At 42.1% G+C, this 16263-nt stretch overlaps 1 protein-coding gene across 3 annotated transcripts in view; it reads right to left on the bottom strand.

Moving 5' to 3' along the window:
• c16h11orf49 (chromosome 16 C11orf49 homolog) overlaps positions 1-16263 on the bottom strand; it is a 340513-nt gene that overhangs the window by 257169 nt on the left and 67081 nt on the right. For all 3 annotated transcript variants that reach the window (XM_043705470.1, XM_043705472.1, XM_043705471.1), the window contains one exon: positions 7403-7505. In XM_043705470.1, coding sequence (XP_043561405.1) covers positions 7403-7505 — 103 coding nt within the window. The remainder of the gene's footprint in view (positions 1-7402; positions 7506-16263) is intronic.

Raw genomic sequence — 16263 nt, 5'->3', positions numbered from 1 at the left:
TTGAAATATAAATAAAGCAGAAAGCTATGAGGCTTATTTTTCATGAAATGCTGAATTAGCTTATTTTCATTCAGTAATGCTTAGAATTGTTGTTGTTATACAGTATAGGTATGTGTGCGTCTAACAGCTTGGTCAAACTATTATGAATACATTGAGCTATAATCATTGTAAATGTTCGATTAGAGATGCAAATCAAGAAAACGAATATAGAAACTTCAATAGAGATTTTAGCACTCAGTATGTTCATCTTAACAATAGTTTAAGACTCAACAAATAATTTATTGTCCAAAATGGCATCACTCAACAATATTACCTTCTAAAATAATTATTTGCAATGTTTTCATTATGTGCTGTAGCTGTGGGATGTTTGAGGAGACCTGGAATATAAACTGATTCTGAAGCAAGGATATACCTGCCTTGGAGAAAGTGCAACAAAAGTTCCTCAGAATGATCCATAGGATTAGCCTATGAGGAAAGAATAAGGAGACTGGGCCGATATTCTCCAGTATTTTGAAGAATAAGAAGTGATCACATTGAAGAGTACAAATTCTTATGGGATTTGACAGAGCAAATGCAAGATTGATGCTTTCCCTGGCAAGGGCTGGCAAAGATCAGGGGACACAATCAGATGCAGGCCATTTAGAAGTAAGACGAGGAGAAATTTCTTCCCTGGGGGGTGGTGAATCATTGAAATTCTCTACACCAGGTGGCTGTGAAAGCTCAGTCAGTCACTCAGTATATTCAAGATAGAGGTTGATAGATTTCTACATATTAAGTATATCAAGGAGTGTTGAGATGGTGGAAGAAAATTGGAGAGATAATTAAATGATAATAATGCTACTGGTTAATAATCCAAAGACCCAGGCTGATGCTGTGGGGACACAGGTTCAAATCTCAATACACAGCTGGTGGAATTTAAATTCAATTAGTAATGGTGACTACAAAACTACTATGACTGCCCTCAAAATCCCATCCAGTGCTCTGATGCCCTTTCAGGAAGGAAATCTGCCATACTGACCTGGTCTGGCCTAGATGTAATTCCAGATGTGATTGACTCTAAATTGCCTTGTGAAATGGCTAACAAGCTATTCAGTACCAGGACGATTAAGGAGCTCAGAGTCAAGAGTGTAGTGCTGGAAAAGCACAACAGGTCAGGCAGCATCTGAGAAGCAAGAGAATGGACGTTTCGGGCATAAGCCCTTCATCAGGAAGGGCTGATGCAGTGCTTTTCCAGCACTACACTCTCAACTCTGGCCTTGCCAGCAAACCATATGTGTCATTATAGAATGAATAAAAACAAAATGGTGTTAATGGAGAAAATGGCATACTTCTCCTATTTCTAATGCTGAAATTAGTGATAAGAAGTGTTACAGAATATAGCAAAACAAAACTTGTGAAACAGAAAGAACAGCATTAATCTAAGGTTAGGTGAAAGAAAATGGCAGGAGTGAATGGAATTTCAAAGGACATGTTCTGGACATGTTCGAAGATAGAATGCACTGCACACTCATTAAAGCAGTGGACTGTCTTCTGGAATATGAATCGCCATCTTGGTATAAGTTGCAAAAGTGCCAAATTTCTAAATGGGGTAAGTTGCAATGAACTGGGCCAAGATAATAGCATTGACAATGTTATTTTAGTCAGATTAATAGCATTGTTTGTGCTGGCAACAGAAGACTTTAATATAACTGCTTTAAGTAACTTGTCAACAACAGGTTTCAAAAGATTTTTTTTTGAATTGGCAAGGCTAGAGTCTTGACCAACTAATTTAAATGCAAATATAAGCAATATCTAGATACAGATTCAGCCTTCAGGGAAACCCCAGCATTTTATCCCACAGAATCGAGAGAAAACTCCTCCCACACACAAGACAGTGATATGGAGAAATGTCTCTTCCACACAATACCATGAGTCTTTGGAACTCTCTTCCTCCAAAGGCTATGGAAGAAGGAGAATCTTGGAATATTTTTAATGCAGGAGCAGATAAATTCTTGATTAGCAAGGAGGAATGAAAAGTTATTTGGAGTAGACAGGAACGTGGAATAATCAGTTCGGCCATATTCTTATTTAATGAGACAGCAACCTTGAGAGGTCAAGAGGTCAACTTCTGCTCTTAATTTGTATTATCATATGCACACACTACACCGTCATCCTGGTAAGACGACTTTTCCTTAGTGTCAGTAGGGGCTTGTTTTAAATTTCTAACTGTACATCACAACCCTGTGTGAAAACAATGATCTCAGATTATGTCTAAACAGAAGGATTGTATTTATTCATCTTCTGATGTCCACAGATTGGGCAATTCCATGATCAGAAAGGATTTGAGTAAAACAAGAAGCCCTTGTTGCCCAGTTACTGCCTTTGGCAACAGTCATTGGCTTGGCACAAATAGAAAAAGAGTCAAATCTGTATCAACTAACCACTAACTTCATTAGTTTAGTTAAAATAGACATACAATTCACACAATTTCATTAAGGAAAAATTAAAAACAGGCATGCAATCCATACACGACTAAATTCTATGCTCACGCTTACTAGGTTTCTCTGATGCTCCCTGAACAAAGAGTTTAAAGGCGAATACCCAAGAATAGGAGCTCACGCTGACCCGGTGATTCCCCAGGTACTTGATGTAATCTCTACACTGCCAAGTGTAGATCCTCAACATTGGCGAAGGTTGATCTCCAGATTTTCACTGCTGCCACGCCCGAAATCCTTCATGTTTATCCTTTTTCCTTCTCTTCCCAAACTGTGGTGTCATACTTCTCCTTGGTTCTGGGTCATTTGAGGAGCCTGGGTCTTTCACTATAGACTCACCCCATATGTTAGTCATTCCTCCGAGCTGACTGGGTTCTAACTGGTTCCGGCCAGTACAAGACAGTGTCTGGGGCCTGGATAACCTAAGTTCACAAGCTGCTGTTTTTATGTTTCAGCAGTCCCTGGCCAACACTCTATAGCTTTAAAATGCAGTTTTCTTTAATCATGTGTAAAACCAGGTTATGACAACTATATTGACAATCTGTATTCAAATTCCAACAGCTCATCATGGCATGTCCCCATCATATCTCCACAACCTTCTCCATCAGTGTCATGGTGGCTCTGTGGTTAGCACTGTTGCCTCACAGCACCAGGGACCCTGGCTCAATTCCACCCTCGGGCACCTGTCTGTGTAGAGTTTGCACGTTCTCCCCGTGTCAGTGTAAGTTTCCTCAGGTGCTCTGGTTTCCTCCCACAGTCCAAAGATGTGCAGGTTAGGTGAACCGGTCGTGCTAAGTTGCCCCATAGTATCCAGGGATGTGTAGGTTAAGGTATGGTAAATGCAGGTCTACGGGTATGGGGGTGGGTCTGGATGGGATTCTCTTCAGAAGATCAGGTCAAACACAATAGGCTGAACAGCCTGCTTCTGCACTGTAGGGAATCTATTGATCTGTATCACCTGGAACATTTTGTTCTACTAACTCCAGCCTTTTATGAATCCACCTCCTGCTTCAAAAATGCCCTTGAAACCTCACCTTTCCAAAACAAACCTTTGGTCAGCCCTCATTCTTTCCTGCCTGGTTCAGTATCCGTTTTGCACATGCATGACTTAATTTATGCGTGCCAAAGGCAACACACAACCAAACACTTTTGTTCTCTTTTTTCCTTTCAAGGAAAATCAGTCACAAAATGTAAATGATAGAGCAAAGTTGAAAAGGATAGATTCATTAAAGTAAAGAAAGAAATGCTGAGTGGGCCAATGTGGTTTGAAGGGGTATTTCCCTCTTACTCCAGCCGAAGGCTTCAGTAATGAGTTTCTAAAAGTGGACAAGCTTAAGCAATGGTGAAAATGGAAGAGGCTTCAAGAACAGGATTGAGCGCCGAGATCACAGTGAAAGGATTTAAAAATGAGGACCTTAAATTCAACGCATTCCTCTTCTCAGTTTCCCTCTCCCCTTCAAGCCGAACACTGTGCAAGTTTTTAGTCACTTAGAACATCTCCTTTCATTCATTCATTCAATGTTTGTCTGTCGTGCTTCTATGAGCCATTGAAACTAGCTGTGGAAAGTAAATGCAAATTATTTCATTAGGTGGTTAGCTAATCAGGCTGTGAAGACAACTATCTTGTAGTGATTCCACATAAGGCAAGGTAAAGCTGCCACTATTCCAGAGCATTGCGTTCTCGTGAGACAGACATAACTGGTGAAGAGTTAAACCCGAGGGCAACCATGTCTCAGTCAAGGTTGAAAAGATGGGAACTGCATTGTGACTTCAGCCTGTATGGGAATTGAACACATGCTGCTAGCGTCATTCTGCAACGCAAACAAACCATCCAGCCAACTGAGCCCCACGTAAGCAGCAGCTGATAACACTTGTAATCACGCCTTGTGGATCAAGGTTAATCTCTTGGCAAGGATTTGGAAAAAGAACAGTGACCAGGAAACCTTAAAGCAACATGGAGTTAATACTGGCAACATTGAAGAGAAATTGGCAGAAAACATTGGAGACAGAAAGGGATGAGACAGAAAAATCTAGAATTTTCAAACTGTTGTTTGGAGAGTTACCAAGTCAAATGCTCACATCTCTATTTGTTTGTACTATTTTAAGTATTGTATAAAATAAACTGAAATATAATTGAAAATGAATATTAAAATAATATTACATCAGTGTCACTGGTTTCAATTTGCACAAGAACAGGTTTAGTTTAAATTACTGTGAAATTAATGGGCTAAGAAGAATTCTTTAAAACTACAAAGATGTAAATGCCACTGCTAAACATATGGTACCCATCACACATCAAACTGTTGACACGGAATACAGACATTATATCAAAACATTCTATCCAACAATAAAAACTTACACTTTATATCGTGAACTTAATGTCATAAAATACATCCCATGGCACTTCACAGGAGCATTAATAAACAAAATTTGACACTGGGCCATATAAAAATATATTAGGGAGATGGTCAAAAGCTGAGTCAAAGAAGTAGGTAAGTAGGCTTTGAAAAGTAAGGCGGAAACAGAGGTGGAGAGAGAGGGGGATTTAGCAAAGGAATTCCGAAGCTTAGGGTCTTGGCAGCTGAACAGTGGAGTGATTAAAACGAGGGCCTGTTCAAGATCCCAGATTAAAAGTGCGCATATACGTCAGAGGGTTGTACAGCTGCAAGAGATTACATAGATAGTGAAGGGTGAGACAGCAGACCAATTTGACGAAAGAGAACTGTATCATCATTGCATTGCCTAACCAGGAGTTAATGCAGCTCGGTGGGTGCAAGGGTGATGGGTACCTGAGAACTGGCACAAGTCAGGACACAGACAACAAGGGCTTTGGATGACTTTAAATTTACTGAGGGTAGAATGTGGGAGGCTGGCCTAGACTGTGTTAGAACAGACAAGTCCAGAAGTGCCAAAGTATAAATTAGAGTTGCAGCAGCAAGCTAAGACAGGGATAATGTTGTGTGATGTTACGGAGGTGGAGATAGCTGGTCTTAGTGATGACACAGATATGTTTCAGAAACACCTTGGGGATAAACATACCCCAGAGTTGTGAGAAGACTGGTTCTACCAGGAAGAGGGAAGAACGAGATGTGCTAAGCAAATCCTTGCGGCTAGGATTGAAGACAATGATACCGGGTACAGTAAAAGTGTACCAGGAGCAACTGACTTGGAATCTTTATATAGTATAAAATACATCAACAGTTATCCAAGAAAGTCACTATAAAGCATGCATGAGATTCAATTTAATTTTAAAGTGATGAAACAAGCTGAAGAAAACATTTGATATTTAATTCACTTAAGGAGGTGCTGGGGAAGCTGAAATGTCTGAAGGTGAATAAACCACCTGGACCAGCTAGACTACTCTCCAGTGATCTGAGGACATTGTAGAGGCATTGGTGGTGATCTTTCAGAAATTACTGGAGTCAGGAAGGGTCCCAGAGCACTGGAAAATGATGAATGGAACATGCTGCTTGAGAAGGGAGGGATGCAGCAGATGGGACATCATAGGCAGGTTAGCCTGACCTTGGTTGTTGGGAGGATTTTTACAGTCCATTTTTAGGGATAAGATTGCAGAATATTTTGAAGCGCAAGGTAAAATAGAAATGAGTCAGCACGGCTTTGTCAAGGGGACAAATCTGTTAGAATCTTTGAGGAGGTCATGTGCAAGTTAGGTAAAAGAGAGCCAGTGGACATGTTCAACTTGGATTTCCAGAAGGCCTTTGACAAGGTGCCACACAGGAAGCTGCCAAATTATTTAACAGCCCATGGTGTTAGGGCAAGGTACTGCTATAGATAAAGGATTGGCTGTCTGAAGACAGGGAATGGGGATTAAGGGGTCATTTTCAAGGTGGTAACTGATGAATAGTGGAGTTCCACGGGAGTCAGTGTTGGGACCACAATTATTCATGATATATATTAACAATCTGGACAAAGGAACTGAGGGCACTGTTGCTAAATTTGCAAATGACATGAAGATAGATGAAAGGACAGGTAGTGTTGAAGAGGTGGGAAGGCAGCAGAAGGACTTAGACATGCTCAGCAAGTGGACAAAGAAGTGGCAAATGGAATACCATGTGGGAAAGTGTAAGGTTATACTCTTTTTAAGGAAAAAAAAGAGGCGCAGACTGAATGGAAAGCCTGGGTAACCTGAAGTACAAAGGGTCTTAGCTGAGGATTCTCTTACAGTTAACATGCAGGTTCAGTTGACATTGGAAAAACAAATGATAGCATTAATTTCAAGAGGGCAAGGAATCAAGAGCAGGGATATATTGTTGAGGCTACATAAGGATCTGGTCAGACTGCATTTGGAATATTGCGAGCAGTTTTGGGCCCCAGGTCTAAGAAAGAACGTGCTGGCCTTGAAGGGGGTCCCGAGGAGGCTCTCAAGAATGATCCCGGGAATGAAGAGCTTGTCACTTAAGGAGCGGCTAGGGACCCTGGGTCTGTACTCGATAGAGTTCAGAACGATGAGGGGGATATCCCATTACAGAATACTGACAGACTTGGATACAGTGGATGCAGAAAAGATGTTTCCACCAGTTTGAGAGACTAGGACCCGAAGACACATCCTCAGAGTGAAGAGCTTATCCTTTAGTACTGAGATGAGGAGGAATTTCTTCTGATGCTGTCAGATGGTGGTGAATCTGTGAATGCACTGTCACAGACGGCTGTGAAGACCAATCAGTGAACGTATTTAAGACAAAGACAGATAGATTCTTGATTCTTAGAGGATCAAAGGTTATTGGTAGAAGGCAGGAATGGGGTTGAGAAACAGATCAGCTATGATTGAATGGCAGAGCAGGGTCATTGGTCTGAATGGCCTTCTTCTGCTCCTATATTTTATTTACCATAATTGAAATTTAAAAAGTGATTCATTTTTAATAACTGCAGTTCCCGTTAATATCACTTAGAAGTATTCCTGTACTTACTATTCAGCGAGGAATCTGGCAATCCCAGACTTACTGAAGTCCTCCTTATATTCCAGCAATTGACTCACTGCATCTTCAATGTAAGTCAAAACATGTGTCTGGCCTGAAAGAGAAGAGAATTATAGCAAACAAATTAAACATTCTCTTCATAATCACTGCCATGGCCAAATTTTCAAAACAATTTTTGTTCCTGTTTGACAGAAAGAACTACCCCAAGAGGATTCCACTTTGCTTCTTATTCGGCTTCTCTTTGGGTTTGTGCAGGTTAAATATGTACAGGTAGACGAACCAACATTAAACTCGAGAATGGATTTGTGTGGCTGCTATGAGCTGACAAGACAACAATACAACAAGAACAGCTACAAACAGTTATCAAACACCAGAACTAATGAAAATAATCTAGCCACATGTTATTTTCTCCTGTAAATTATAGAATCCCTACAGCGTGGAAGCAGGTCATTTGGCCTATAAAATCCACACCTACCCTTCAAGCATCATTCCACCCAGACCCAGTCCCCTACTCTAATCCTGCAACTCTGCATTTCCCATGACTAATCTACCGAGCCTGCACATTCCTATTTGCAATAGTAACAGTATCTGTAAGATGACAGTCATCCTTCAATTCAATGCTGGGTCAGATGTATTTAGAGCTGAAAATGTGTTGCTGGAAAAGCACAGCAGGTCAGGCAGCATCCAAGGAACAGGAGAATCGACGTATAGGGCATAAGCCCTTCCTCAGGCTTATGCCCGAAACGTCGATTCTCCTGTTCCTTGGATGCTGCCTGACCTGCTGCGCTTTTCCAGCAACACATTTTCAGCTCTGATCTCCAGCATCTGCAGTCCTCACTTTCTCCTCAGATGAATTTAGGTCTTATATAAATTGTTCCTTTAAAGCTTTCTTGAATTTTCTGTTTTTCCCAATATATAGAGAAGACAGAGGGACATGAGAGAGAGAGAGAGAGAGAGTTTTGGGGGAGGGAGTGGAGGAGAGAGAGAGAGAGAGTTTTGGGGGAGGGGGAGAAAATGTGTGAGAGAGTGTAAGCGAGAGAGAGAGAGAGAGAGAGATGTTTTCTGTTTGCAGGTTCTGGATGATTTTCACTCTCTGCTACTTTTGGCACTTATAGTATTTTAACACACTGCAGCTCAAACAAACATACAGCTGTTGCCAGGCAGAATTTCCATAATTCACAAGATTTTCAGCACCTTTGGTCTCAAATTCACACTCTTATTGCTTCCAAAAAGCAGCATTTTACTGCACAGCTCAACAATATGTAACACTACCTCCAAGCTGCCAAAAAAAAACTTTCCTGGTTTTCCAGTTATGGCAGTTGTAGCAACTTCCATTTAAGTCTATAGTCCCAAAAATGAAAATATTTCATCACTTGCAATGGTCATTAGCTGGTACTTGTGTAGGACAAAGCTGACTTGCCACTTCCCAGCCTAGGCCTGAATGTTGTGCAGGTTTTGCATTCACAGACCTAGTCAGTGAATATCTAGTCAGTTGTGAATGGAACTAAATTCTGAGCGACCATCAGCAAAACATTCCCTCTTCTCGCTCTGTGATGGAGGGAAGATTATTGATGACAGCTGAAGACAGTTGGATCTGGGACACAATCCTGAGGAACTCCTGCAACAATAATCTGAGGCTAAATCAACTGGGTTCCAAAAATAACAATCATTTTCTTTGGGCTATGGTTCCAGCCCATGGAGAGTATCCCTGATTCCCAGTGAGTTAAATTTTATTGGAGCTCATTGATTCTAACTCAGTCAAAGTCTTGATGTTCTGTGCAGTGACTCTCGCTTCATCTTCAGGATTCAACTTTTTCATCAATCTGTGGAGTAAGTTGTAATAAGATCTGGGGATGAGTGATCCTGGGAACTCAGAGTTGTGAGCTTTTAGCATTTAGTAAATGCTCAACGTGCCGTATGCCATAATTTTGCTGATGATTGGGAATAGAATGGGGCCCCAAAAATGGGAATAGATGTTCTCAGGGAAATGCACGACAGCAATGTGGAGGTTGTTTAGGAAGCTCTTGCTGATAGTGCTGGACAGGTTTGTCCCACTGAGGCAAGGAAGGGATAGTAGGTTAAAAGAACCTTGGGTGACAAGGGATGTGGAACATCTCGTCAAGAGGAAGAAGGAAGCTTACTTAAGGTTGAGGAGGCAAGGATCAAATAGGGCTTTAGAGGGTTACAAGGTAGCCAGGAAGGAACTGAAGAATGGACTTAGGAGAGCTAGAAGGGGGCATGAAAAAGCTTTAGCAGATAGGATTAAGGAAAACTCTAAAACCTTCTACACAAGAGGATGACCAGGGTGAGGGTAGGGTCTATTAGGGATAGTCAAGGGAACTTGTACCTGGAGCCAGAGGAAGTAGGGGAGGTACTTAATGAATACTTTGCTTCAGTATTCGCTACTGACAGTGACCTTGACCTTTCTAAGGACAGCGTGAAACAAACTGATACTCTCAAACAGGTTGATGTTAGGAAGGAGGATGTGCTGAAAAGTTTGAAAAACATAAGGATAGAAAAATCCCCTGGGCCAGAAGCAATATGCACAAGGTTACTACAGGAAGTGAGGGAAGGGATTGCTGCACCTTTGGCAATGATCTTTGCATCTCATTGTCCACTGGAGTAGTGCCTGATGATTGGAGGGTGGCAAATGCTATTCCCTTCTTCAAGAAAGGAATAGGGATAATCCTAGAAATTACAGACTAGTCAGTCTTATGTCAGCAGTGGGAAAGTATTGGAGAGGATTCCGAGAGACAGAATTTAGGATTACTTGGAAAACCACAGTTCGATTAGAGATAGTCAGCATGTCTTTGAGAGGGGCACGTCATGCCCCTCAAACCTTATTGAATTCTTTGCGGATGTGACAAAACACCTTGATGAAGATAGAGCAGTGTATGTGGTGTACATAAATCTTAGCAAAGTGTTTGATAAGATTCCCCATGGTAGGCTCATTCAGGAAGTAAGGAGGCAAGGGATATAGGGAAATCTTAGCTAGTCCATAGAAGACAGAGGGTGGTGGTAGATGGAAGGCATTCAGCCTGGAGCTCAGTGACCAGTGATCCTCTAGGAGAAAGTGAGGTCTGCAGATGCTGGAGATCAAAGTTGAAACTACCTCGTGCTCCCACGAGGAGGTTGAACAGTTCTACCTCGTGCTCCCACGAGGAGGTTGAACAGTTCATCCACTACACTAACACCTTCCACCCCAACCTCAAATTCACCTGGACAGTCTCGGACTCCTCCCTCCCCTTCCTAGACCTTTCTGTTTCTATCTCAGGCGACCGAATCAACACGGACATCTACTACAAACCAACCGACTCCCACAGCTACCTGGACTACACCTCCTCCCATCCTGCCCCCTGTAAAAACGCCATCCCATTCTCCCAATTCCTTCGTCTCCGCCGCATCTGCTCCCAGGAGGACCAGTTCAAAATACGCACAACACAGACGGCCTCCTTCTTCAAGGACCGCAATTTACCCCCGACGTGGTCGACGGTGCCCTCCACCGCATCTCCTCCACTCCCCGCTCCTCCGCCCTTGAGCCCCGCCCCTCCAACCGCCACCAGGACAGAACCCCACTGGTCCTCACCTACCACCCCACCAATCTCCATGTACAGCGCATCATCCGCCGTCACTTCCGCCACCTCCAAACGGACCCCACCACCAAGGATATATTTCCCTCCCCTCCCCTATCAGCATTCCGTAAAGACCACTCCCTCCGTGACTCCCCCGTCAGATCCACACCCCCCACCAACCCAACCTCCACTCCCCGCACCTTCCCCTGCAACCGGGTGGGGGGCATCGTCGATCACGTCGGGGGGGGAAATTGCGGTCCTTGAAGAAGGAGGCCGTCTGTGTTGTGCGTATTTTGAACTGGTCCTCCTGGGAGCAGATGCGGCGGAGACGAAGGATTTGGGAGAATGGGATGGCGTTTTTACAGGGGGCAGGATGGGAGGTGGTGTAGTCCAGGTAGCTGTGGGAGTCGGTTGGTTTGTAGTAGATGTCCGTGTTGATTCGGTCGCCTGAGATAGAAACAGAAAGGTCTAGGAAGTTCCTGACCTGCAGTCTTCTTCTTGACCTCTCCGCCTCCATCCTACTCCGACCTATCACCCTCACCTTGACCTCTTTCCACCTATCACATTTCCAACGCCCCTCCTCCAAGTCCCTCCTCCCTACCTTTTATCTTCTCCTGCTGAACACTCTCAGCTCATTCCTGAGGAAGGGCCTGTGCCCGAAACGTCGAATCTCCTGTTCCCTGGATGCTGCCTGACCTGCTGTGCTGTTCCAGCAATAAAGTTTCAACCAGTGATCCTCTGCAGAGATTGGCTCTAGGACCTCTGTTCTTTGTGATTTTTATAAATGACTTGGATCAAGAAGTGGAAGGGTGGGTTAGTAAGTTTGCCGATGACACAAAGGTTGGTGGAGCTGTGAATAGTGTGGACCTAGTGTTGTAGGTTGCAATGGGACATTGACAGATGCAGAACTGGGCTGATAAGTGGCAGATGGAGTTCAACCTGGAAAAGTGTGAAGTCATTTACTTTGGAAGGTCGAATTTGAATACAAAATACAAGGTTAAAGGCAGGAGCCTTGGCAATGTGGAGGAACGGAGGGATCTTGGATTCCGTGTCCATGGATCCCTCAAAGTTGATAGGGTTGTTCAGAAGGCTTATGGTGTGTTGGCTTTCATTAGCAGGGGAATTAAGTTTAAGAGCCACGAGGTTATACTGCAGCTCTACAGAGCCTTAGTTAGACCACACTTGGAATATTGTGTTCCGTTCTGGTCGCGTCATTATAGGAAGGATATGGAAGCTTTAGACAGGGTGCAAAGGAGATTTACCAGAATGCTGCCTGGTTGAGGGAGCCAGGACTTTTCTCATTGGACCAAAGGAGGATGAGAGGTGACTTGATAGAGGAGTACAAGATGTAGAAAGGCATAGATAGAGTGGAGAGACAGAGACTATTTCGCATGGTGGAAATGTCTATCATGAGGAGGCATAATTTTAATGTAATTGGAGGAAGGTTAAGGGGAGATATCAGAGGTAGATGCTCTGCACAGAGTGGTGGGTGCATGGAATGCACTGTCACCAGTGATAGCGGAGTCATATACATTAGGGACATTTAAGCAACTCTTGAATAGGCACATGGAAGATAGTACAATGAAGGGTATCTAGGCTAGTCTGATCTTAGAGAAGAATACAATGTGGCACAACATCGAGGGCCAAAGGGCCTGTACTGTGCTGTACTGTTCTATGTTTGACTGATGGAGCAGTAATTGACGAGATTACCCTTTTGTGGACAAAATGTATGTGGGCAATGCTCCCCTTTGTTGAATGGATGCCAGCATTGGAATCTGAAAAGCAACATCATGGCGATGGGGTTCTAGTCTGACAGCATAATATCTGCACTACAGTGGGATGTTATTGAAACTAACAGCTTTTCTTCTATCCTGGGTGCACTTCTTTCTATCCTATGCAGTGAATGGCATTGGCTGAAGACTGGCATCTATGATACTGAGTAACCACAGAAGGTGGCCAAGATGCAACATCCACTTGAAATTTCTGGCTAAAGGCTGTTGCAAATGCTTCCATTTCATCCTTGTCCAAGCTCATCATTTCCAGTCCACGCCTCCCCTCTATATTTGATTATAAGAATGTTAATAGAGTCATTGCTCATTAGTTGTTTGATTGGCTCACACTTTCCATGATTGGATGTGGTGAGACATTGTGGCTTCAAACCAATCCTTTGGTCTGGGATCACTTAACTTTATTTACAGAAGGTGGTTTCCACTGTTTAGAAACAGTCCTGTATTGCAGCTTCATCAAGTTGATACATCATTTTTCAGTCTGCCTGGTTAGAATTTGTCTCTACAAGGACTGTGCAGACTTCACACTTACATACTGTAGGGGATAAATGCACATAGTTTGATGTTGATAAGATCCAGTTAGTTTTCCCTTATGTTGACTCTCAGGCTGGTCTATAGCTATGTCTAAGTTGCCAATTGGGTCATTACTGCTGATGGATGCTTTGGATGATTGACATTGAAATGTCCAACACAGAGTACATTCTGAGTACATTCTATTGTTAGCATTGCTTCCAAGTGATGTTCAATATGGAACAGCACAGATTCATCAACTGAGGGAGTCAGTTGATTTCAGTCAGAACTTTGGGATGATATGAAGGAGCCTAGGATTTTGGGTGAAGGCCATGGCTAGTAGGCTATTGCTTGACAGGTCTATGGGGCAGCTCTCCCAATTTTACACCCAGCAAGTTGTTACAATCTACAATGCACCACCACAAAGGGCAGTGGAAGCAGACTCAACAGTAACATGCAAAAGAGATTTGATGAAATGCTTGAATAGAACAAAAAAAAACTAAGAACTATATGGAGAGAGTAGAGGAATGTGATTATTTAGTTAGCTTGACAAATGACTCAGCAAACGCACAATGAGTTGAAAGGGAACTATGATGCAGTACAGGAAATGTCCCTACCTTTGGGTCAAATAGTCTGGATTTAAGCTTCTGGAGATAAGTCACAACCTGTCTGAACAGACTGATGTCAAAAAATACAATGAGCTGAATGTCCTTTGCCTATGACACAATTCTGGGTTCAAGCTAATCATGAGACAGATGACTCGTCGTAAAATCTAAATGTTGCTGTCTCTTACTTTAAATTGTATATGAGCTTTAAGCAGAGGATATTGAAATTAACTATTTGTTTATGAGTTAAATGTTAAGGAAACACATCTATAAATCTAACACAGGATTATTGAATCTAAAAATAAGTTGCTAAATCCAGTTTATAAAAAAAATTGTGCAACTAAATTTATGAGCCATACATACTAACTATTTTATGTGAAGGTTTATTTTCTTCATGATTGCTTGCAGCTGCTTTTTGATTTTAATTAGATTTATACACCATATATTCTCATTGCCAATTGTTGATTTGGGGGATCGTGATCACAGTTAGCTATTATAGGCAATTAGCAATTTGTATGTAATTTTCTGATTGGTGATTGAGTTGTTAAGAAGCAATAGTTCAGATATATTAGTTAGATCAACAAAGTATACAACTACCCCCACTGGGGGTAGTTCACTGATACCAGAGGACGAAGAGGCTGATGATGCAACATGTATCATTCTTGTTGAATTGGTGGTGGCAGCATCCTGTTGTCTCGCCGAGGTGTTAGTGAACACTTCCCTCTCTCCTTCTGATTCTTCTTCTACCTATCTGATGAAGACTGCTCTCTGGGGACTGCCTGATGAGAACGGCTGCCTACCAGGTCTGCTTGATGAGACCTCCCCAAGAAGAACGCTCCGTTGCCTTGAGTAATAATTTTTATATCATATTCCTAGGGGCAAGTAACTTCTGCTGTGGTCAATCAATTATCTGAACCCTTCTGGCCAATGGCCAGAGGACTCATGATGTCAGCTGACTGTTGTCCCTTTGCCTGCCTTCATCCAAGGATGAAAAACTGTATCTGCAGTTTATTTTTGTCTCTTCATCCAAGGACTAGTTTACCTTTCTTTCCAAGTGCAAACACTTCTTATTTTCAAAAACAACACATGATAATATGGTGTGTTTGGCGCCAGATAAATTGTTGATGCTATTTGAATGGGTCTTGTGACCTCCGTGCTTTTCATAATTCTTCCCTTCGTTTTCATATGCTAGAATTTTGGAAAGTTAATTACTGTTGTAATAACCTTTAAAATAAATCTCAAGCTACACAGTAAAACTAAGAAAATTCAGTTCTTAAGGGATCATAATCTTCAACATAGTTACATTTCAAATAAATTTAAAATAAAGTGTACATTTAGAATTACAGAAAAGAAATTAAATTAAAATATGGCACTGCATTAATCCACCATCCGTACACATCAAGGAAAAGTGTTGCAAATTCATGTTATTAATACATTAATTTCTCCTTTCTACTAATGAACTTGAACCATCTGGAGTTCAAAGAGACACAACATAAATTAACACAAACCACAAGCATTGCTCCAGCAGGTAGCAGGAGGACATAAATGGAGACGCCATATGGTCTTACATTAGCATCTCACGAGCTTTCACCTGCCACCCAGGAAGTGCCTGTCCCATTGATCAAGAGCAGATTGGAGAGGCTATCTGTCACTGAGGCAGACAGCAATGAGCATGTGGGTCTTGAGGCTCACACACGTAAGCAGCAATTATGGGTATCAGTGCAAAATTCACAATGTTAGAAGGGAAAAACAAACACCTCTGCTTCTCTTTTATTTCAGTGAATTACCAGTTGGAAGTCAACTTGTTGGAGCATGAGTGTGTGAGCGGTCATGCGCTGCTCCTTTCCTGTTCTGAAAGTTGCACACCCCTTAGCCTGGATCCAAGGGGAATGTGTTCATACCATCAGCAGGAGTGACATATTCCCAAGGTGTCAGCCGGACACTATCATGATTTACCAGGTAATGCACTGGAAATCAAGCCATATCATTCTCATTGCCATCAAAAATGCAAAAACATAGTCAAACTATCTAAAGTTCCCAATTTACCTGACTGACAAATACAAGTTAAAAGAAAACCACCACCAAGGTTTCTGTACTTAATGATAAAATAATAGTTTATTATGAACAAATTTCAACCAATAGCAATCAGGAAATATGTCATGGTAAGTTAAATTTTATCTCTTCTTACATTCTTTCCTTCACAAACAATGAGACACATGAAGGTAGACAAGACATGGATAGTATGGGAAAGGTAGAGAAAGGAAAGATACAAAAAGCAAGTTCAGGGAAACACAATTCAATAGCACCAGTTTGGATGAAAGGATTCAGTGAACTGTTTTCTTTCTCTTCTTTATGGTTCTCTACCATTCACTTGCATC

Source organism: Chiloscyllium plagiosum, chromosome 16, assembly GCF_004010195.1.
Source record: "Chiloscyllium plagiosum isolate BGI_BamShark_2017 chromosome 16, ASM401019v2, whole genome shotgun sequence".
Classification (NCBI taxonomy): Eukaryota; Metazoa; Chordata; class Chondrichthyes; order Orectolobiformes; family Hemiscylliidae; genus Chiloscyllium; species Chiloscyllium plagiosum.
This window is presented reverse-complemented; position numbering and strand designations above follow the sequence as displayed.